The sequence below is a fragment of the Caenorhabditis elegans genome, chromosome I (assembly GCF_000002985.6).
Source record: "Caenorhabditis elegans chromosome I".
Classification (NCBI taxonomy): domain Eukaryota; kingdom Metazoa; phylum Nematoda; class Chromadorea; order Rhabditida; family Rhabditidae; genus Caenorhabditis; species Caenorhabditis elegans.
The window spans coordinates 13,027,367-13,050,353 of NC_003279.8; the positions used below are offsets into that span (position 1 = coordinate 13,027,367).

The following is a 22,987-nucleotide window of genomic DNA, read 5'->3' on the forward strand; positions in this document are numbered from 1 at the left end:
ACCCCCCCTTTTTTTCCGAAAATTTCAGAATTTTCCGTTGAAACAATCCAGTCCTCGATTATCACTTTTTCTTGTTCAATTTGATGATAAATTTCCGCCGTCGCCGCCGCAACATACACTTATCTCAAGAATATCCGTTTTTTCTGTTATGAAAAAGCTCCGAAACATTGAAAAACAATGTGTGATATGAGGAGATTTAGACAGAAATTCATCTCTCATGTGGAAAACGCAAAAAAAAATTGACAAGAAAAATAACATACATGCAAAAATTTTCGCGTTTTATTTGTTTTTCTTCTTGTTTAAAATTTTGCAATATTTGAAAAGTTTTAACCATATTTTATTTGGAAATCAACAAAAACCGAAATTTTTAGAATAAAATTAAAATTTTTTTTTAGGGATTTCCAGATAAAGCAAAGAAACGAAGCAAGTTTTGCAAAAAAATAATAAAACAAATTTTTTTTTTAACATTTTTGATTTTTAATATTTTTAAAGTATTTTTCTAAGGTTTTCAATTAAAAAAAACGGAGACATTTTATATAAAAAGTTAACAAAAACCAGAAAAAAAAATCAAAAATAGAGGAAAAAAATAGAGGAAACCGAAAATTTTTGCTCCCAAAAATTTTTTAAAAAAATTGAAATTCCAATTTTTCCGTAATTTGCAACCTTCCGAAAGAGCCCTTTTAACCAATTTCCGACATGTTTGAAATTGGAAAAGAGCACAACCAAAGGCGAATGCATAAAAAATGTCGTTCGCTTTTCCTTATTGAAAGAAAAAGGTTCAGAGCTCAAAAATGGAGCAAGAAATTCAATTTTTTAAAGCTCCCAATTTCAATTGTTTTAAAAATCTCAAAAAGGGGTCGAAACCCAAATTTGTTAATTAGATGTTTTTTTTCGAAAATGTATAGGAGTTACCAAAAATTATCAAACATTTAATTTTTTCTAGATACTTGAAAAAAAATAATAAGAAACTGGTTTTAAAAAATTGAAAATAAATAAAATCAATAAATTCTAAAGTTTGAACCAGCCCACCTGCTTATCTGCCTGCTTTCAAGGCGGCCTAGGCCAGCCTACTGTAACCACAAAATGAGCCACAGGAGATCCCAGATAATGTCGGGTGCTACACCCTCCCCCAGTCATTTTAATCCATTTTTGTCATTAAATATGCCAAAAATCCCAATTTACTCATCATTTTCATCATTTTTCAATGGGGACACTCTCCTCAAAAGCCCCACTTATTGACGCATTTAAGTATGTTGGGATGTGTTCCGTTCCCCCTCCTTCTTAACATGTCAATATTTACCCCTTATGACACTCATTTACACATAGCCCCCATCACTGTAAAATCACAATAGATATCTCTCTGTGCTTTTGAAGATTTGAAGCTCTTCAGAGAAATGAGCAAAATGTTTCCCGCAAAACCTTTTTTTTTGCAAAAAAACCTTCATCAAACTTCATTCACAGTTTAGCGGTTAAAACACAGATTGTGAAAAAGGTTATAGTCTGTAGTCACCTCGAAACCCCTCCCTCTAAACAAATGAGCAGATGTCTATGTCGTTTTCCACCATTTTCCATCCGGAAAAATGGTAATTTTATGGACTCCCCCCATCGCCAGCCTCATTCACCATTTCGGCACCCAATTCTTTTGTCTTCTTCACCCATTTTTCCAAATCTCATTTCAATTTCTGCCAGTAAAATGGTCGAAAAACTGGTTTCAATTGGGTAAAAATCATGGGCCTATTCATACCCAAAATTAGTGGGGTGTTGAAAATGGACTGCAACCATTTTCGTCATGATGCAGGTTACTACAAACTAAAAGATGTGTACAGTTGTAGTTTATAGTCCCTGAAAATCCTATCCTTCATTTCCGGAGCCTAATCTACATATTTCAATCTTTCTAATTTTCCCTCTCGACCTTCCCGCCGAAAAAGACTCGAAACAGATTGATCTATAGATCATGCTGCGTCTCTCCAATTCATACACTATTTCTCCATGACCTTTTTTCTTTTTTTTTCATTCTACTTTTCAATTTCCCGCCTGACCTTACGTACGGTAATTGTGGAATTTGCCTAACCACCCTAACGCTCTGACTACAAACTACATAGCTTGCTTGGCCTCTACCAAGTTGGCTTGACCATTGCGGTTGAGGCTTACCCTATTGGTAGTTTATAGTCTCTCAAAGTCTCTATTTTCATAGACAGAGGTAGATTTCCATCATCAAAGCGTTTGCCATTTTAATTATTATGCGCGGCCGCCCGGGGAGGGAAACCGCTACCCTTCCCTTCCCTATTCCCGTTCCGTCAATTTTCCCTCATTTCCATGTTTCTCTTCCTCTCCCAGCCCATTCATGTCCAATATCGTTTTGATTTTGTGTATCAAAATATGCATTAACCTTGATTTTGACTTGATGGAAAATGTTAGAATTCGGAAAAAGTAGGTAAAATCTATGTAAAATCTAGGCAAAAATAAGTTACACTACCAAATCGATCATGTAAAAATCGGAGAAGCTCAGAAAGTTTCGAACCCCGGTGTGTCGAGTGATAGGTGAACGTGTTAGCCACTGCGCCATGCAGGACACGCGCGCAGAGGCAAAATTTACGCCAAAATTGAAAATGCCCGTTTTACCAAGAGTTTGTAGGAAAATTCCTTTAAAATAATTCAAATCATCTAAAACTTTATAGAAATTACTAAACATCCCATGAAAAAACTATATCCCGCAAAAGGAATCGATCTCCTGTTGTCACAGGTTACAGGCAAACGTGTTAGCCACTGCGCCATGAGCGACAAGCGCGCCAGGATAAGAATATTGGCCGCCACTTCTGCATACAGGGAAGATCTACGTTAAATCTGACCCAGACGCTTCCCAAGATTAAAAAAAGAAGTGCGCTTTAATTAAAGGGATGTCTGTCACTTCAACGCATCCTCTCTATCTCTCTGCGTCTCTCTATGCCTATTTTACCCCAAAATCCCCCACCCCCTCTCTTCTCTCATGTTGTCATATTTATGTGTATATATATAGTTGAATATATGTACTACTAGCACATACTTGTCATATTATTCAAAAGAGTGAGAGAGAGCTATCGAGAGTTTCCGAATCTCATATCAGTCTCGTATCAAGTCGTCTCTCGGCGTCTCTATATCTCTGGTTGCCTAGTTACCAAAAACTTTGCTTCCTTCCTTTTTAGTACGTCTTTCACAAATTCAGTGTAGTTTGTAGTGATAAACTAGTAAAACTAGTAAAGCTACAAACTACACTGCTCATCTAAACCTCAGCCGAAGACCTTAAACTTTAAATTTGTTAAGTTTTAGCCAAGATTAATGCTTTTCAACATTGCTTCTATTATATCGGTGAGGCTAGCAGGCTACTCACTACAAAAGTTTCTTAGCTTCAACTAACATTGTAGTTTATAGTCTAGGGCTGAACTATATCTATTTATGAAGTTTTGAACCTAGCTGAGAATATTTTCTCAGACTTCAAGAATCGTTTCAAATAAAGAGACTAAAACTGTGATACCAAATAATAAAAATTATAGTTTGTAGTTTTAGTGAGGCTAGCTTACTACAAACTACACAATTTTTCACCGAATGCACTTTTAGCCGCACCAGGTCGCCTGGAAACCGCCTTAAAAGCCATAAGACAGACGAAAAAAAGTTTTTAGTTTTCTTTATTCCCTGCCGTCCATTTTTTGTCGTCGTCCTTTGTGTTTGTGTTTCTTTTCTGCCCCTTTTCCATTCCAAAACGACCTCCCCCCACTTCCATCCATCTTTCCTCTTTTGGCATTTTTCCAATTTTTTCGGCTGTTAGTTTTTACTGATTTCCTTTTTTTCTTTGTCTGTTTCTTATCAGTTATCGATATTTTGTTATCTTTTTTTTCGAAACTTCCTAACTTTTTATTTATTTAAAAATCAATTATTAGAAATTAACAACTAAATATTGCTAGCATTTTAAACTACCACTCTTCTGAAAAGTCTAGCTTTTGCCTTGCACCCACCGGGGACCTGATTCGACTCCCGGCTAGCGGAAATTGAAAATTATTTTTTTAAAATACCAAGTTTCATAGTTTTATTCAAAATTTATAGACCCTTTAAACCAGTTTCCGATTCCTTTTTATATTTACCCTCAATTTACTCTCGATAACCTTCTCGAATTGTTGACACAATCATGACAGTAATCCGTGACGTGTTAGGTCGCCTCAACCTCCGCCTAACCGTCTAAATCTCTTCACGCGGCGGCGATGTCTCGTCGAAATTCACATTTTCGCGAAAATTTCGGAACAAACATTGACGGGCAGTGGGAGAAGGTGGAGAAAATGCGATCACACAGTTTTCTGGGAAAGTTCGGCGAGTCCCATATCTTTCTGAAAATTCTTTTTTCCTTCTCTGACCAGCTACACCCACAAAATGGCTACCGGGTAAGCCCCACCCATATTAGAGGCGTGTCTGCCCTCACCCATCGCCTAACATTTTAACATTTTTAAAATGTTTTCAAACGTTTTGGCAGGCCACATCTCCGTTCATTTTAAAGATATCAAAACTTTTTAAACTAACGAAATATTTATTGTGTGTTTTTCTATATTTCAATAGTAACAAAGTTTTGATAAACCAAAAAACAATTGAGATATGAGCTCTCATAATCATTACTTACTATAAGTATCTGCCAGACTTTGGCGGCGTATTTCAGGGTGGATATTGCACATATCAAAAAGTCTTTAACTGATAAAATATTCATTATATAATTTACTATAATTTTGTAATTGACACCATTTTTTTATGTACGAATCCCATCGAGATACAAGCTTCCAAAGTTAAGTGGAACATGGTGCATCGTCACCTTTACTTTGGAGGCTCAAATCTTAATTTAGCTTAACGATATACACACATTTTTCATTCTTAACAAATAGAAAATTACTTGACGAATGTTTTGTTAGTTTAAATTTTTTTGATAAACTCATAGACAACCGAGATAAACACCAACAAAGCTGAGAATGACATGGTGCATCGAAGGTTCGAACCCTCAAACTTTGTCAGCGTGTATCTCAGTTCATATTGAAAATATAAACACACTTTTCACAATAAATACATTTAAAATTTTTCCTGTATCTTGGTTCTTATTTAAATTATTGACTTTTTTTAACTGCAAAACTATATAAAAATACATGCAAAACATTGTTAAATACCATACGTTTCCAAATCCAACCCTACCAAACTTCCACTTCAATCACTGATATTCATCAATTGATACCGTTCCAATATCCCTCCCTAATCTAAATCCTAATCTGTCTGCCCCTTCAGTGATGACCCGCCTATCTAATCCGAATGTGTTCTACATCTCATTCCATCTTCTTCTACTTCTTATTTCTTCTTTTCATATATATCTATATATTTGAGAGAGTGTTCCGAAAATCGTAAAATGTGTCGTCTTTTTCTCTCACTCTTCACATTTCTCAACACATTTTCTTTATTTTTTTTTGTCTTGCCACAGCTGTCAAGTTCATGACTCTTTTGATTTTCACCCATTTTTTTTAACGGGTTCATGGGTTTACAGCTGTTTCCTATAGGATGTTTTGGACAAACCGACACATATACAGGCATGAAAGTTATCTTTGTTATCTCCGACACCTATATATTTATTATTGCATATCGCACCTCGTTTAGTATACTTTTATTGCCTTCCTGTTTGATTTTATAATTAAAAATGTGTTTTTGCCAGAACAATCTGATGAAAACCCGAGAAAAATGCCAGAAACCCACGGTTCAAGCTAGCAAAGTTTTGTACTTTTAAACTACAAACTAATTGTGAGAGAGTTAAAAAATGGCTAAGGCTAAGGCTCAGGCCGGGGCTCAGGGTAAGACTCGGGCGTAGGCTTAGGCTCAGGCTTAAGCTTAGGCTTAGTCTCATGCTCATGCTTAGGCTTAGGCCTTGAGCTTAGCTTGGGTCTTGGGCCTAAGTATAGGATAAGGCTCAGGCTTAGGCCTAGGCTGAGTCTGTAATTCCTCAAAATCCCCCATTTTTCCATAACTTTTCGCCCTTCGACCTCAATTTATTTGCTCATTGCTCTCTTTTCCCTCCATGCTGCTAGGAACTCTCTCCAACACATTAATTTAATGCTCATTTTTCCAGAAAACCAAGAGAGAAAAAGAGCCTTCATCAATTGTTGTGCTCAAAAACATCTGGTGGCAGCCATCGTCTTTCTGTCTCGATTGGACAAGGATTCTACTATAACAAAACACAGCAAAAGGCGCGACACGACACCCGATTCTATGGCTTCAGTTGCCATCTCGTCGCCCCCGCTATCGCCACTTGGAAATAATAAGGATAAACGGTAAGGATTTCGTTTTATTTTGAGCAAATTTGATGGAAAATAGAAAAAAATGGGAAAAAACGACCCAAAATCGGGAGAAAAATCAATGAAGGTTTTGGCTTAGACAGGCTCAGGGCTAGGACTGGGCTGAGGCTTAGGCTTATAGTGGGCTTAGGCTTAGGCTTACGATTGGGCCTAGGCTTAAGCTTAGGCTTTGACTTAGGCTTAGGCCTACATCACTGAAGTTTTAGCATTAACATATGTACTTCTATCAAACGTGGCTTTTTAAAAGTGGATTTATACAAAATATTTAAAAGATTTGCATAACCTTCATATCTTTTAGTATAAAACATTCCCAAATGCGGATGAAAACAAAATAACGGAACACCTCTTTCACTCTCTCCAACCAACACATTTTGATGATCAAATCGTAACAAAAAAAAAGTGAACGCGCGTCCATCAATTCAGTCACCTTCTTGTGTTGGCTGTAAAGTCAAATAGTTTTTTCTCTTTTTTGATGTCTTCTTTATACTGTACAGTTGGTTGAGTCTAAGGGAACTTTGTAGTTGATGCCACCAACTTGGTGGTAAGCTTGAGGTCTACCGGAAATTAAATTTTGAATCTAAAATATTGTTTTTCTTATTGTTAAAAAAACACCAGCACTGAAATTTAAACCAAAGCGCAGAACATATACAGGAACTTATGCAGATATATCTTGATAGTTTGTAGTTTGTAGCTGAGTTCTGAATAAAAATTATTTTCTCTGAAACTCATATCTGTTCTGCAAATGTTTCTACCTTTAATCGGACTTTGCTCCCAAAAAACGCCCAGCACCTAGCACGCAGGTGATTTAACACAGAAAATCCAATTAACAATCTCATATTTTCCGGGAATTTTTCGCCGTATCAGATTAGAAGCTTTTGCCTTTTAGAGTTAGCCAGTTGGTTAAGGCTGTAGAAATTTTGGAAGGCTCTGATCTTTAAACCAACTTATGAACCCACCTACTTTCTAGGTAGCCTAGATTTTTTTAAAAAGTTAGGCCACCACAAAACTTTCTTTGGCCTAGCTGATTAAAACTCTGAAACATCCCTAATCCTACAATGCCTACAAAGATTTCCCATGCTTATACAATGAAGCACCCAAAAATTAGTACCGATTTCTCCTTTTACCTGCTGCGTCTATTTGCCCATCTACATCTTAATTTCGCGCACTTGACAAGCCTCAACCAGCCCACCACAGGCAGGCCCTACCTGAATTCAAGGTCAAAATCATCATCATTTCCTTTTTCATTCGGAATCTCTCCCCTCTATAATTGCCATGCATACTTCATTTTTATATTTATATACATATACACAGATTTACCTCATCGGTGTTCCCATTTATAGGTCTAGTGACTACAAACTACAATTGTCGTTAAGCCTCAACCAAGCCTGACCACCAGTTTGTAGTTTGTAGTCTACCTGAGTTTTTAGAGCACCTCTTTAATGTAATTTCTTTAGATTTTTAATTTCTAGTTTGTATATTTGACTTTTTTCTTCATAACACTAATATAATTTCTGGCTCCAAACAGCAAATTTATTATTGTTTAAGCTTCTTACTTTTAGAATATCGAATGAGGAGTATTCTCAAACATTTTGGACTCGGAAAACGCAAGAAAACGTGAGGAATTAAGGTTTATGGGTTACCGGGGAATTCAGATACCTCTTAATGAATATGAAATGTGACAGATTTGGAATTTTTAACATGTCAAGTACAAGTGTATTGTAAAAATACAAATTCGAGATGTTTTACACTAGCAAAGTTTTAGATTTTTAACTAAAATTAATTACGCTACAACAGTTTACCAAAATTAAAATGAATACTATAATTTTTTTAACTTCAATCATATTTTTTGCAGAGTATCATTCGGCGATGATCACACATTTGTATACGAGAAGGAGGACGATGCGACGCCGTTAGTGCCAAGGCAGCCGTTTACCGAGTTAGTTTATTTTAATTTTTTGAAAAAAACTTCAAAAAGAACTGATTTTAATATTTAAAACCCTTTTAACTAGAAACTTTCTGGTTGAAGCTAAGCATGTACCAGTGTTGTCACAGATTTTTTAAAACTTGGAATTGGGCAAACTTTTTTTTCAAATTCAAATATTAATGGATGATATTAAAAATATTAAACGTATGCAACTACACAAACCTACCGTACCACTAATCGTATTTCGGATTTTCGTTTTTGGAGCAAATGGTGGAATTTTTGTCGACATATTCGGCAAATCGGCAAATCGCCGGTTTGCTGATTTGCCGGAAATTTGCCGGTTTGCCGTTTGCCGAACATCAATTTGCCGGAAGTTTTTAGAGGGACTTTGTATAATACGGAAACACCTACAACTGTCCCTTTTTGAATTTTTTTTCCCGTTTTTTCTAGATACTTTCATAGAATCTGCTTACTTTTTGGAATAGATGTAGGAAATTTTGCCAAACCAAATTGAAATTCTGAAATTTCTAAAAAAAGGGCAAAACCACAATTTGTCGAAAATTTTCGGCAATTGCCGTTGTTCCTGCAATGTGCCAATTTGCCAAAAGTTTCAATTCCGACAATTTGCCGATTTGCCAGAAATTCCTATTCCGGCAATTTGCCGATTTGCCGACTTGCCGGAAAAATCGTTTTTCGCCCACCCTTCTACTGTATTTCATTTCTCTAAAAGCTATGGTCATGAAATTGGTTGAGGCTAAGCTAGGATTGCAGTTTTTAGTTAATTAAATACTTATAAATATTTATTGAAAACTTACCGTATTCCTAGTTTAGTATTGCTCCTTTACGATAGTTGTAGTTTGTAGTGACTCTCAGCTGTTGCTCTTTCTTTCCCATTGTTAATTTTTTCTTTTTTGTTGTTACGAATCAGTGTCAGTTTAAGAAGTCTTGTTATCAACCCGTTTTTGCCACACACAACCCACCCAGAGATACCGGGAACAAGAGAGACATAGAGATGAAAAGACGGAAAACCGAGAGCGTGTATTTCTCTGCGTCTCTCTAGGTTTAACGTATCTCTCTGCCAACCGGGCTGTGCTCTTTGAGAGGAGCTTCCCGACAAGTGAGAGAGAGAGTGAAGCTTTGGCTCAGTGAGCTTTGCCCAACACAGATCCGCGCCCGGCGCAGTTTTGAGTTCTCCCCCACCCCCATTCACTTACTCGTTTTGTGCTCTTTTTTGTAGAGCAAACTGTTGTTTCATTTCAATTGCCGATTTCGATGACTAAGTGAGTTTTTCCAGAATTAAAATTTTAGAGGGTTACTGTATTCAAAACAAAAGTTTTCAAAAATCCCAAAAATTTTTTTCTCAAAAACAACAAAATTAATTCAAATTTTTTAAAAATTGATTCTTTTATGCTAATATAGCATTTAATTAGTAAAGTTTTATCTTGTAAATGACTGAAAAAATCAAGATTCCAAAATTCGGAATTTTTCCAACTACTGTAACTTTTCCATTTTCTGGGATTTTTGGCTCATTTTTTTTTAATTGTAAAAAAAAATTCAAAAAAATTTTAAAAATTTGAAAAAAAAAGATTTTGAATTTTCGAAATTATTTTTCAAACTACTGTAACTTTGTCCATTTTTGAGATTTTTGGCTAAATTTTAGTGCAAATTGTACAAAAAAATTTGAGTTTTATATAGTTATTAAAAAACTTATAACGAAACTGAAATTTTGGCGCAATTAAAAATTTTTTTTTTGAAAATTAGTGTTTTTTTCCAAAATTTTTTTAAGCTTCTTGGCTCAATTTTTGTTAAGATGTATATCGAAAATTGGTTAAAAACTGTGTGTAATTATAGAAAATATGACAAATTTCTAAGGATTTTTCAGTGTTTTTAAAAATTGAAAATTTTAAAAATTGTCCCAAAAAAACAGAAACAACTTTCTTTTTTTATTTTCACTTTTTCAAATGATGCCATATTTCCCAAACATGTTATCATACTGAGCTGTTTTTCAAAAACTTTTCAAAAAGTTCCAAAAAACTGCTAAACCAAAGCCCAAACTTGTTTACCCGAACAAAAGAGATCCTTTGCGTGTTTTCCGGGGGTAGATTCTTTCCGTTTTCAATGGTCCCAACTCCCGAAAATTCAAAACAACAAACATACACACACACTGTTAAAAAACAAGTCATATTTGAGCCGCCCATGTTTCATTTTTTGCTTATTTATGTCTTCAAGCTTCGACAATTTGTGTGTCTATTGAGAAGAAGAAAGACGTCAAAGTTCGGTTTCTCATGGGAATAGTCAAATAGTGTGGGAGACAACAAAATAGTGGAAAAATAATATCACTTTTTATATAAAGAAAGTGCTCTGAACGAATTATTTTTTCACACGAGGGAACCTGTTGAAAAAAAAGGCAAAAGCTCAACCGGCTCCAAGGTTATTGGTAAATTTTCAAACCTCGGTAGGATATCGATTTCATAAAGTTTTCGAAGTTTTCAAAATTTTCGGAAACTATCGAACATCGGGTGAAGAAACGAAGATAACTTTGAAATTTTCCCAGCAATATTAAGAAATAGCACGTAAAAATGAGAGGTTTAGACATGTCAGGTGTCTAGTTTAAACTGCACTTCTTGCCGCCGGCTCACAGCTGTAAGGTTATATCAGGTTATTTTCTTTTTCGCCTCACCTGACACGACCTGAGATTTTGCAAATAGTTTTAAGGGTTTTAACATTCAAAGATCTTAACTTTTAAGTTTTAGTAGTTTTAGTAGAACACCTTCAGAATTGGCAAAAAAATTTGAAAATTTTTTCAAAAATATTTGTTATTGTTTTCAAGCTACTGTAATTTCACCAATTTTTATTGCGCTTGAAATTTTTTTAGATTAAACTAAAGTAGAAATAATTGCCAACAATTTGAGCTAAAAATTAGCAAAATATATCAAAAACTGAATGAAATATGGTAGTTTAAAAAATTTAAAAAAAATTAAAAAACTTTTAGACTTTCTTGCACATCAAACTGCAATGGTTCTTAATATTTTGAGACAAAAACTGGCTCTAAATCTTTAAAATTGGCCCAAATACGATTGTTTGAAAAAGGTGTCCAAGAATTAAATAATTTTGTTGGCGTTTAGTTTCAGAGCTTGTAATCTATCAAAAAATGAAATGAGGAAGTAAATTTAAAGTATTTAAATTTAAACGTTAAATATTTTCCTACATTTTAAGTTAAAAATCAAGTAATAATCCTGAAAATCTAAAAGTCACAAAGATTTGAAATTTTTTCTCCAAAAAATTTCGGTCAAAAATTGTTTTTTTCAAAATAATTTCAAATTCCAAAAACTTCCCGCCAAAAAATAGTTCAAATTGAAACCAGTTTCCTTAAACACTGCGCAACACACTCGATTAATATTTGTTGAATGGTGGTGGTAAACTGCAATTATATAATAAAAAACCAGCGGCAGCAGTAGAGGGGAGGGATGTATTATTTACTTTACTCTTCCCATTATTCTTTTCAATGTTTCACAAAAACTTTTTTTCTTCTCATTTCATTAAATAATAGATATACTTGTAAATATTTGTTCTAGATCCAAAAAAATCTTCGTTTGTTTCAAAAAAAATTTGTAGAAAAATGAGTTTTAAAACCATGGGGAGAGAGTAAATTTGGTGAGGCTTAGGAATAGTTGTAGTTTGTAGTTTATCTTTATAGTCTATAAAAACAAGAAAATAACGTTGAATTTTTGTTCCAAAACTTGTTGGGCGAAAAATAGATTAAAAGTGACAGCAATTGTTCCGATTTTTCAATTTTTTTGTTCAAAAGAAACAAATTGCGGGGTAACTTGAACTTTGATGTCCTTTTTTGTGTCATTTTTCAATTGAAAAATCAAACAAATATCAACAAGAATTTCTCCCCATTTTTCTTCGATTTTTTGGATTTTTCTATTTTCTAAAAAATATTCCAAAAGAAAAATGGAAAAGTCATCAGCAGTGAGAAGGTGAGAGGTTTAGTTCGTCATATACATTTTTCCAACTATAGGATTAAAATCTTGGTTTTTTTTTGTAGAAAAATGTCGAAAAAAAACCAAAAAAAAAAACAATTTCGCAATTTTTTGGTTGAGGCTCTGCAAATTTTTTTTTTAAATTTCGAAAAAAAATTTCAAAAAAAATTGTTTCAAAAATGTTTAGAAGCACCGAATTAATTTGTTTCTTTTTCTGCATTTTTTAAAATTTTTTTCTGCAATTCACATAAAAAAATAAATAAATTGTTAATTGCGGAAAAATTTAGAAAACAAAATTTTGAAATTTTTTTTCAAAAAATTAAAAATTAAGAAAAAAAAGTTAGATTCAAATAAAAATTTTTTTGTGAAAAACGAGGGAATGTAGGGGTTTTAACTGTGCAACTTCAAGAAAATCTTATTTTAAACCGAATTCAAGATTTATGGAAGTTTTTGAGAAAAAAAATTTGAAAAAAATTTTCCTTTTTTTTCCAAAAAAAAAGGTTCTTAAAAATGTAACTTGATTAAAAAAAATTGTTAAATCAAAATTGGTTAGCTGACATTGAAAAACACCAAAATTCGGTAAAGGCTAAACGACAACAACGATTACAACCCTACCTACCTACTATACCTACAATCTTGCCTATCCCTAGAACCTGGCCTCATCCTAGATGATTTACTGATTAAAAAAACAGTTTCGACTCAGAAACTTGTTAAAAATCTTAGTTTAGGTCTAGTTCAAGATTTGTGAAATTTGAAAAAAAAAACAAAACAATTTTTTCAAAAAAAAAATTGTTCTCGAAAAATGCTGAATTTGTTTTCTAAAATAATTTTTTTTTTGAAAATAAATTTGCTGATTCAAGCTTCATATACTGACTGCATATTAAGCCAATATCCCATTTTCAAAAAAAAACCATACCAACACCCTACATCTCTCGCCAACTCTCTCTGCATCTCTCGCCAACTCTCTTCATTTCATACACTATCTCATCTCTCTGTTAGCCTCTGGACCTCTGGGGAACGAATGGGTCGGCATATGCATTCTAATTGCATTCGTCCTGCTTCTCTAACCTCCCTCACCCCCTCTCTATCCCTCTCTCTGTGAAGCTTCACCCATTCTGCCATTCGGACCTCATTTTGTTGTGCTCGGCACATACATACATACACACACATGTCTCTTTTGGCGCACACATTTTCATGTTTGTTGCACTTTTTTGGAAGCTTGAACCGACCAGCTATGATTGCTCTAGCCTTCTTTATGTCTACCTAAATTTTTGTAATTTGTAGTCTGCTAGGCTGTATCGTTTAGGATTTTTTTATTCAGGATGTAATTTTTTTACTTATGTACAGAAGTACATATTAAGTCTAAAAATTAATTTTCTGAGATTTTATGAAATTTGAATTTCGAATCTAAAAATTTTACCAATTTTTTGGTTGCACTTTTTGGGAGCTTGAAACCAGTCACTCTGAGCCTCAATAAACTTTTGTAGTTTGTAGTCTATCAGGCTCTACCGTATATTATTTTTTGAACGAAATATAAAAATTAACTTTTAATTTACTCCAAGTTTAAAGCTTGAATCTAGATATGTAATAATTTTTTTTGGAAAATTCGAAAAAAATTTCCTATTTTCAGGGCAAAAAATTGTTTGCAATTTTTTTTCCAAATTTACGATTAACTCGAATTATCTATAAATTAAGGTTTTTGAACAAATTTTAGAGTAAAAAAATTGACTACCATCCAAAAGTTAGCAACATCTTACTTTAAAAGATTAAAAAGGATTAAAGGACGATCCGATCCTTCAAGTGCTCTTAAATAAAAATTCCAAAATTCCAATTTTCCGAAATTGAGCCACAAATTCACAAAGCTTTTGGAAAACTTCTCAACCAAAAACGAACTTTCTAGTTTGTAGTCAAACCCCCGATTTTTGCAAGATTACAAACTACAACTCTCCCAGCCTCACCCAACTTTCCTTTCTAGCAGTTTTTATCGAATTTTCCCCCGGATTTTTTCCACATTTTAGTCTCGAAGACGCTTCCTCCGAAAAAAAGAAGAAAAGTCGTTCAAAACTAATCCCAGAATGAGAAAAAGGCGAAATTCCTCTCTTTTCCTCCCATTCATTCATTCATTCTGAAGAGAAAAGGGTCGTCCCCAGTCTCCCAAAACCCCTCTCGAATTCCTAGTTTCATTGAATTGGCGGCGAGTAATTTAATTAGAAAAGTATATTTAAAACGCCACAAATAGTACAGATGTGGCCACATTTTTCTTGAGTAATGAGTAGAGATTTAGTAGACTACAAACTACAATTTAGCTTCAACCAATTTCAAGGAAAAAATTTGTTTAGGAGCTTTTTTTCATTTGAATTTTTCAGAAATTTGGAAACAATAAAAAATTCAATTTTTTTGGAAATTTAGAAACGCCTTTTTTTTTTGAAAAATTTGTTTTTTTTTCTTTTTTCAAACATAAACTTTCAAAAAAATTCACCAAAAAACTAAATAATTTTTTTGGAAAATCTTCCACTTCTAACGGAAATTCTAACTAAAATGTTTCAATTTTTCCCTGAAAATTTCAAAAAATCTCATTAATTTTCAGGTTTCTTTCTCAATTTCTATTTCCTACGGCTTTCTTTTTTTTGTAAATGCGCGGCAGGTTTAGGTGATCAATCATGTGTGCACAATGAGCACACATGCATTCACCAAATATGGAGCACCTGCCCCGTTTTTCGACAATTATCCTTAATCGGAAGTCATCAGAGGCTGTGCTCTTTGTCATTAAAATAATTGATGATGTGCTTTTTGATTTTCGTTGACTCTAAGGATCGGCTTCGTAGTTTGTAGTCTCTGAGCCTCAACCAAGTTGAAATTTTTTAGCTCGAAAAATAGCAGTATTCTATCCTTCATTCTCATCATAAATTTTTTCTAAGATTTTTGTAGTTTGTAGTCTATGAGCCTCACCCAATTTCACTTAATTTTAACCGCCCCCAATTACCCCCCTTACAAAAGCATTTTCAACAATAAAAACCATCTGCCATTTTCCATTTTCGGAATTTTAGTACACATTTTCTCAATTATCCGAAAATGTCTCTTCTAATGGGTTTCGACACTGTGGAATTAGGCTCCGCCTACTTCCTGGGGGAAAATTTTGAAATGGCTGTATTTCAGCCAGTTTTCGAGGAAGTTTGCTGGTTTTTTATGTGGAAATTTTATAATTTTTATTAAGTCTTAAATGTGAATAGTGGCTTTAAAGTTTTAAAAATGAATTTTTAAAAAATTGTGAGAAAAAATTTTTAAAAAAAGTTTCACCGAAAATTCGTTTTCTTCTAGAATTCTTACTATTCCTCTAATTGCGGTATATTTTCAGACCAGACGCTCCAGTGAGCCGAGTAGTCGTCACATCGGATACCGTAATACCTGAAGCTCCGTCACCGATCCCGCCGCCGGCACAATTTGAGGAAGTTCGGAGAGTCGCGGTGTCACCACCATTACCTTCTAAGTGAGTTTTATATTTGATTTGGTAAAAAAAAGTATTTGAATATTTGGAAAAAAGTCAGAAAAAGTTGGAAAAATGGGTTAAATTCCAGAAAAAAAAAAATTAAGAACTACAAACAAAAAATCTAAAATTTAAACTCCTTTTTTTCCATTTTTTTGTGAAACGTAAACTAAAATGAAAAACGATTTCTTTCTTTAAAAAACATTGAATTTTTGGTTAATATATATATTCTAGGCAAAAAAATCTCGAAAAACTAATATTTTTCAAAAAAAAAAAAAAAAACTTTAAAAAAAAACATTTTTTATTTAACGATTCTCATGATTTTTCCATTTTTTTTGGAAAAACTTTTGGTTGAGCTCAAAGAAACTTGTAGTTTGTAGTCTTGGAGCCTAAACTTGAAATTCTAAAAAACATTTGAAAAAAATTTCAGAACAATGGATTTGCATTTTCGGTAGGGTTTTTTTCTCGTGAAAATAGTGCAATTTTTGGGTTTTCTAGTGCTTTTTTGTTGAATATTTTTACACGTGGCATTTTTTTGTGTGGTCTCGAGACGAAAAGTGGGCGTGGCATATTTTCCCTTGGTTTTGGAGTTTTTATCACATCATACAATACAAGTGGTTTAGTAGTTTTGTGCAATAAAAAATATATTGAAAAAATAGGATTTTTTTCCACAAATTTTTTTTTTGAAAATGTGGAATTTTTTTTTCAGAAAAATGACCGACGCTGAAAATCCGTTCCGACCTGAGGAGATACTGTATCACGAGGTTGACCCAATTGTCGAACAATACCTGCACAAACCATTTCCGCCGAGCAGGCCAGGCTCCGCACAGAATACACCCACAAAACAGCAGCATTTCACACAGGCGTGAGTTTTTTTTAATTAATAAATACTTATCTAGAAAACTTAAACTTTTTTTTTTAATTTTAAAAAATCAAAAATTTTGTGAGGCTATAAAACTTGCAGTTTGTAGTATAGACCATAACTAAAACTGTTATTCGGAGGGTTTTTCTAATTTAATAAATATCATTCCAAAAATTGTACATTTTTCAATTAAAAACTACAAACTACACAATATTATAGTTTGTATAATGGTAGCCTTCTCCTGGAAGGAAATTTTTGCAAAAATTTAAACAGATTTTGCTCGAAAACTAGCATAGCTATCAAAAAAGTTGTCAACTAACAAAATGTTGAGCGTTAAATTTTTAAATTTTGTTAATTTTCCAGTTTTTGGTACGAAAACCTCAACGAGTTAAGAACCATAATTTCAAATTTTGCTTAAAAATCAATATAACTCAAAAACCATTAAAGATTTAAAAAAAGTTAACTGCCAAATTTCTCAGCACAAAATTCCACAAAGTTGAAAATTAATTCCTCTAAATTTTTATTATACCGAGTAGTGAGTTATGATAGAATAGCTCATAAAAGTTTGAAAATTTCCCTATAATCCTGAATATCTCAAAAGCTAACGCAGTTATCAAAAAGTGGTCAACTAACAAAATGATCTACACAAAATTTCCTACATTTTCTTAATAATCAACTTTTTCATACCTTTTCAAATTCCGAACATACACAATTTTTTCAAAAAAATCTTAATTTTTTATTTTACAGAGCCACACCACCACCAACAAATCACGAATCACCATTATATCTTCAAAATGGGTTAAGCAAAGAGCAATTGGTGCAGAATGAGAAAAATGAGCACGGAAATCATTCGGAGCCACTTCTAGCTGAACACAATAGGTAGGCCGGCTGAAAAAGTGAAAGGTGCAAAAAAGTCTAAAAATTCGAATTTTAAAAAAATTTTTATTGATTTTTTCTTGAATTTCTCGATTTCATATAACAAGCCGAAAATTTTTTTTTGGTAAAATTTTTGTAGTTTGTAGTTTGTACTCTCCTCAACCAACACCTATTTTTTCAGAAATGAGGAATATGTCGAGGATCTTCCCCCAGCTGGCAAAGTCGAATTAATACATGTAAAGAAGAAGAAGTGCGGATGTTGCTCAGTACAGTAACCTGAGTGGCTCCGCCCAATTTAATTCCCCCCGCTAGCCCCGCCCACTCTATTAAGTCCCGCCCCCACTTTTTTCCCGATCAAATTGAAATAAATCAACGAATTTCTTCAAAAATATCCCAAACTAACTTTCGAACAATTTTTCATTTTTTTATAATTATGCCCCGCCCACTTCTTGGCTCTACCACCACCCACTCATATTTTTTCATACTGTACCGGTGTCACAACCCTACCGTAATTCGTATAATCTGCTTGGCTTTTTTCCATCTAGACCACCGCCCACTTTTGTCACTGAGCTTTTTTTTACCCAAAAAAAATTTCGAAAAACTTCCCCTAACCAATCTAAGTCCCCGCCCCCACTTTTTTACAAACTTTGTATTTTTTTGTTTTTTAAAAGTTTTTTTGGTAAAAGTTTTTTTTCTGAATTTTTACAAACTACAAACTTCAAGCTACAAACTACAAACTACAAACTACAAACTACAAACTACAAACTGCAAGCAACAAACTAAAAACTACAAACTACAAACAACAGCAATTTACTAACTAGTGAATCTACCAATTCTTTTCAGAAAAACCTTTAAAAACTTCAAAAATCTCTTGTGCCAACGTGATAGGCACATAGGTAGGCAGGCATATTTACCAGGAAAGGCCTGATCCAGAAGGTGTCTTAAATAATGAGTTGACACTACAAACTACAAAAAATTGGACTTTTGTTTCAGGTTCTCACAGCTTTGAATCTTGTAATGCGATTCCCATTTCATCACTTCAAATTTTTCTACAATTTCGGGCAGAAATCTCCTATATAATTTTTTTTCTGAGAAAACACTTTTTCGCAGAAAAATTAATATTTTTTCATCTGAAAATCTCTGAAATTTTTTTTCGAAATGTCACCTTAAATTTGGCGCTAAAATTCGCGTGGAAATCGATCGGAAATCGCATTTCCGTTTGAAAAAAAAAAGTATTCGCTCACCTTTTTCAATCTTTTTTTTCCAATTTTCAATGGCTTTGCCCACTTTTTTAGGCCAAAAATCATAACTTTTTGTAGTTTGTAGTCTATTAGCCCCATGATATTCTGGAAATTTGGAAAATTTTACCTTTCAATTTGGGACCACTCTTTTTTAGAATAAATATAAAAATATCTTGAAATTTTTCAAAGAAATCTTTCACATAAAATTAGGCAGCTACTGCAAAATATTGTGATTTGTAGTTTGTAGTTTTTAAGCCTCAACCAGCATATAACTTTTTTTGAGAAATATTTATAGATTCAACTACCTATTTCTGATTTTTCCAAGATTTTTGATCATTTCAAGTTAATTCGCTTATGCTATCAATTGTGACTTTATCACTTTTATCTCCAAATCATTTGTCCAATTTTATTTTCAGTTTTCCGGGAAACTGATGGTTGAGGCTTACAAAAATTCGAAATTTTGTGGCTTATAGGCTTTGGGCCCCACAATTCATCCAATTTATAGATGCTAAAATAGCGTTGTTATACAATTTACAGTCCTAGTCAAACATCAATGGATCCTCAAAAAGCTCCAAAAAATGTAGCTCTCCCTTTTTTCATCTAAATTTTTGTCCAAAAAACCACCGCTGAATCACTTTTTGATTAGAATTTTCTAGTTCACTGACTGATAATTTTTATATTCAAAATTCAAATACAACATGATTCTTGATGTGGAAACTTTTTTTTCAGTTTTCTCAACGTTTTCAACCTGAAAACTCACATAATACACGTTTGATTAGTGATCTTGAGGAGTCTACATCGCCTAAAAGTTTTTTTTTTTTTGAGTATATGAAAAATCTAATAACTTATATATCGGTATTAATTTTGCTTCGAAAATTCGTTTTCAGGTCTCGAGACGACAATTTTTGTTTAAAGAGCACTGTAAATTTGCGGAATTTTCATAGTTTTTCTCACAATTTTTTACAAATTTAAATATTTGTATGTATAAGTATAAAATATAAAAAATCGAAAAAACTACATGGTTACCAAATTGAAAGTTGCTAAGTTCCCCCACTTTTGCACACTTTTTTCCCGGAAAAAATGTCCGAATTCCTGGAAAAAACTTGAGTTTGTCGTCTTTGGAACTAATTTGCAACTTTTTGATGCTCAATAATTCAACTATTTGTAGCTTTAAAACCATATAATTTGACTTTTGTTTCAAAACCAATTTCCGAAAATTTATTTCAAATTAAAATTTTTCCATCAAAAAATCCACATATCAATATTCCCAAATAACTATAAATTTTTCCAATTTCCGGTCACTTTTCCGGTTTCACCCCACTATTTTCAAAGGCATTTCTATGGGATAACATGCTAGATTAGTTAGTCACTATTGTTAGAGTATGTATGACTATAGTATAGGTTTTTGTGACTAATATTGTGTAAATTAAGAATTGAAAGTGAAAAATTTTAGAAGCATTTTTTGACACTTTTTTCTTAAATTTCTTAAATTTATAAGAATTTTTATTTTTTTTTAAACATCAATTTTTTGAATATATATAGCACCCTTTTTGTAGTTTGTAGTCCAATGTGCTCATTGAGCCAACTGGTTCTTATGTGACATTTGATACGTGTTGTCTGGTGGGGGAAGTGAAAACGAATGTTCCAATTGACTTTTGATATTTTATTTTTGAATAAGGTATGAAAATTTTAGAATTTAGAACAAACTGCGAAAATAGTATACACCGCGAAATATATTTGGTTGAGGTTCAAAGACTACAAACTACAATATTTGATTAGGCTCAAACAACTTATTTTTGAAAAAAAACCCCTGATTATTAATGAGAAAGTTGGCGTGAACCAACCTAGTTTAGTTTCAGTACAGATATTGTGGTAGAGGCAAAAAGACTACAAACTACAAACTACAATCTCGGCTTAGTCTCAACCAAGTTCATAAAAGAGCCACTCTTTTTTCCAGATGCAGACTACAAACTACATTCAAATGAGAACCACTCCAAATTTTTTTTGCTAAAAAATATTAATATCGAATTTTTGCCTTTTTTGCCACAACTTTTTGGTTGAAGCTTAGAAACTACAAACTACAAACCGGGCTTAACCTAGACTGGGCTCAAAAAGCTCAAAAACCGCGCAATTTCGATAAAAATCAGTGTCAATTTCACACGGAAACCTTTCTTTTTTTGCTCATTCCGGTCATTTTCATTTTCTCAATCGTCTTTGCGTATTTGATGAGAAAAAGCCAATTTCAACGTTGTCGTCGTCACCTTCTCTTTTTCGCCTATTTTCACACCCTGCGCGCCCTGTTGAAAATTGGTTTAGTTACGGCAAGGGGCGGCAAACATGTCTTTTCAAGACGAAAAAGAAGATGTGCTCATTCAGTCAAACTTACTATTGGCTCAGTGAGCAACTTTTCTTCATTTTTTTCTTATCGGAAACATTGAAACCAAAGTATCAAAAACATAATTTCTTTTTGAAAAATTGGCAAATATTCAAAAATTTTGGTTGAAGTGTAGTTTGTAGTCATATTTTTAGTCAAAGCTTTGATTACAAACTACAGTGAATTTTAAGCAATTTTTTCAAAGTTTAGCTGAAATGTCAATTTAAAAAAAATTTGGAACAAGTTGGTTGAGCCCGCTTGGCGAAACTTTGTAGTTTGTAGTTCCTTAATTTTGAAAATTGTAGTTTGTAGTCTATACCTGAAATTTTATAGCTTGCACTCTTCGAGCCTTTTTTGCTAACGGGCAAAATCGAAAAAAAAAACATTTTTTAATTCTGAAAAGTGGCATCGTTACGCAAAAATTCTAGAAAAAACTTGGTTAAGAATAAAAGTTGTAGCTTGTAGTATACACCAAGTTGTAGTTCGTAGTATATGTGGTTTGTAGCAGATTACAAACTACAATAGTCTCGCCCTCAACCAAATTCCATTTTTCAAAGGTTTTATCACCCAACTTCACTTTTTCAGTATAAATTTCAGCATTTTTTTTTCCAGAAAACGCTTCAACTTTTGTAGAATTTCCTTATTAGCAAGGGAACCCCTTAAGCCAACGTCATTTTTTTAATTAATTTTCAAGACAAATGGCCTTGTTTTTTTGAACTTTTTCTGAAATTTCTTGAACTTTTCTCAGAAAAATACTATTTGCGAATCGTTTTTTTTTGTCATTCACTACAAACTACACATTTTCAGCCTAAACCATTTTGGGATTGAAGTTTGTAGTGTCTTAGCCTCAACCAACTCTCTTGAATTTTTTGGTAGAGTATCGGAGGCTATTCTACAAAACTTTTCCGTTTTTGATTTTTGGTTTAAAATTTCCGATTTTTAGTTTTTTTTAGGTTTTTTGAATAGCGGCAATCAGAAAAATGAATCGAAAATATATATAAATATTTTTTGACACGAAAAGTGCAATAAGGAAGTTGATGATTAGATCTACGTCATTTGAATTTGAAAATAAGGAAGTTAGTCAAAAAATCGGAAGTTCCAAGTGATCATGAGCTTTGATCATGAGCTTAGAACGTATTCTTAGTTTTTTCTGGAAAAATCTAAAGAAAAACACATTAAAACTTGATTTTTCCCACAAAAAAAAGATTATTTGTAGTTTGTAGTCTCTTTAGCCTCAACCAGTTTATTACTTTTGCAACACGGATTGAGCGGTGTTTCATTACGTAGGAAACCTGTAATTGAAATTGGTTGAGGCCGAGACTACAAACTACAGAACAACTTGTATAAACCAAAAATTGTAGTTTGTAGGCAATAAGCCTCAACCTACAGTGTAGTTTGTAGTCTGTGATGATTTTTAACCTCTATACTATTCCGCCAAAATTAAAAAATAAAACTTCCCGTCCTTCATTCCTAAATCTACTCCATAATCTTCTTTTCAACAACAAAAACAAGAAAGCAGCCGAAAAAAAACTTTTTTCCCATCTTTTTTTTCTTCTCGTATCCACGTGTTCACCCATCAATATTTTCTCGGAGAGCACCCAAATGAATGGGGGCGGAGCCTCTTTTGGAGCATGAAAATGGCTCCGCCCATTTTTGTGTGCTCATCGAACTGGAGCATCAGGGGTGTTGAGCTGTTTTGCAGAAATTTGAATTTAAAATTTGGAAAATAAATTTAGGAATTTTTTTGCAACTTTATTTTTTCAAAAAAAAAAATTTGGGACTAAACAATTCTGACAGTTTTTTTGAATTTTTTTTTCAATTTCGCAAAGGTTGACAAAACTTCGATGCAGCTAGAGTCACTTTCATATAATTATTTTTTGAATATTATACGTTCGC

General features: G+C 33.1%; 1 protein-coding gene across 7 annotated transcripts; it reads left to right on the plus strand.

Annotated features, from left to right (window-relative positions):
* Positions 1 to 6,116: 6,116 nt before the first annotated feature.
* On the plus strand, positions 6,117 to 18,175 carry W05B5.1 (uncharacterized protein; the record flags this gene model as incomplete). 7 transcript variants are annotated; one of them, NM_001265118.4, is made up of 7 exons in its annotated part: positions 6,259 to 6,320; positions 8,197 to 8,280; positions 15,610 to 15,741; positions 16,169 to 16,189; positions 16,448 to 16,603; positions 17,348 to 17,479; positions 17,658 to 17,751. In NM_001265118.4, the coding sequence occupies 7 exons, from the start codon at positions 6,259 to 6,261 to the stop codon at positions 17,749 to 17,751; spliced, it is 681 nt and encodes a 226-aa protein (NP_001252047.1). The 7 variants fall into 7 exon arrangements, with proteins under 7 accessions (NP_001252049.1, NP_001252047.1, NP_001252048.1 ...); NM_001265119.3 differs by lacking the exon at positions 16,169 to 16,189 and having other exon boundaries at positions 17,658 to 18,175; NM_001377666.2 differs by lacking the exons at positions 6,259 to 6,320; positions 16,169 to 16,189 and adding an exon at positions 7,906 to 7,958 and having other exon boundaries at positions 17,658 to 18,169.
* Between the last annotated feature and the right edge of the window lie 4,812 nt (positions 18,176 to 22,987).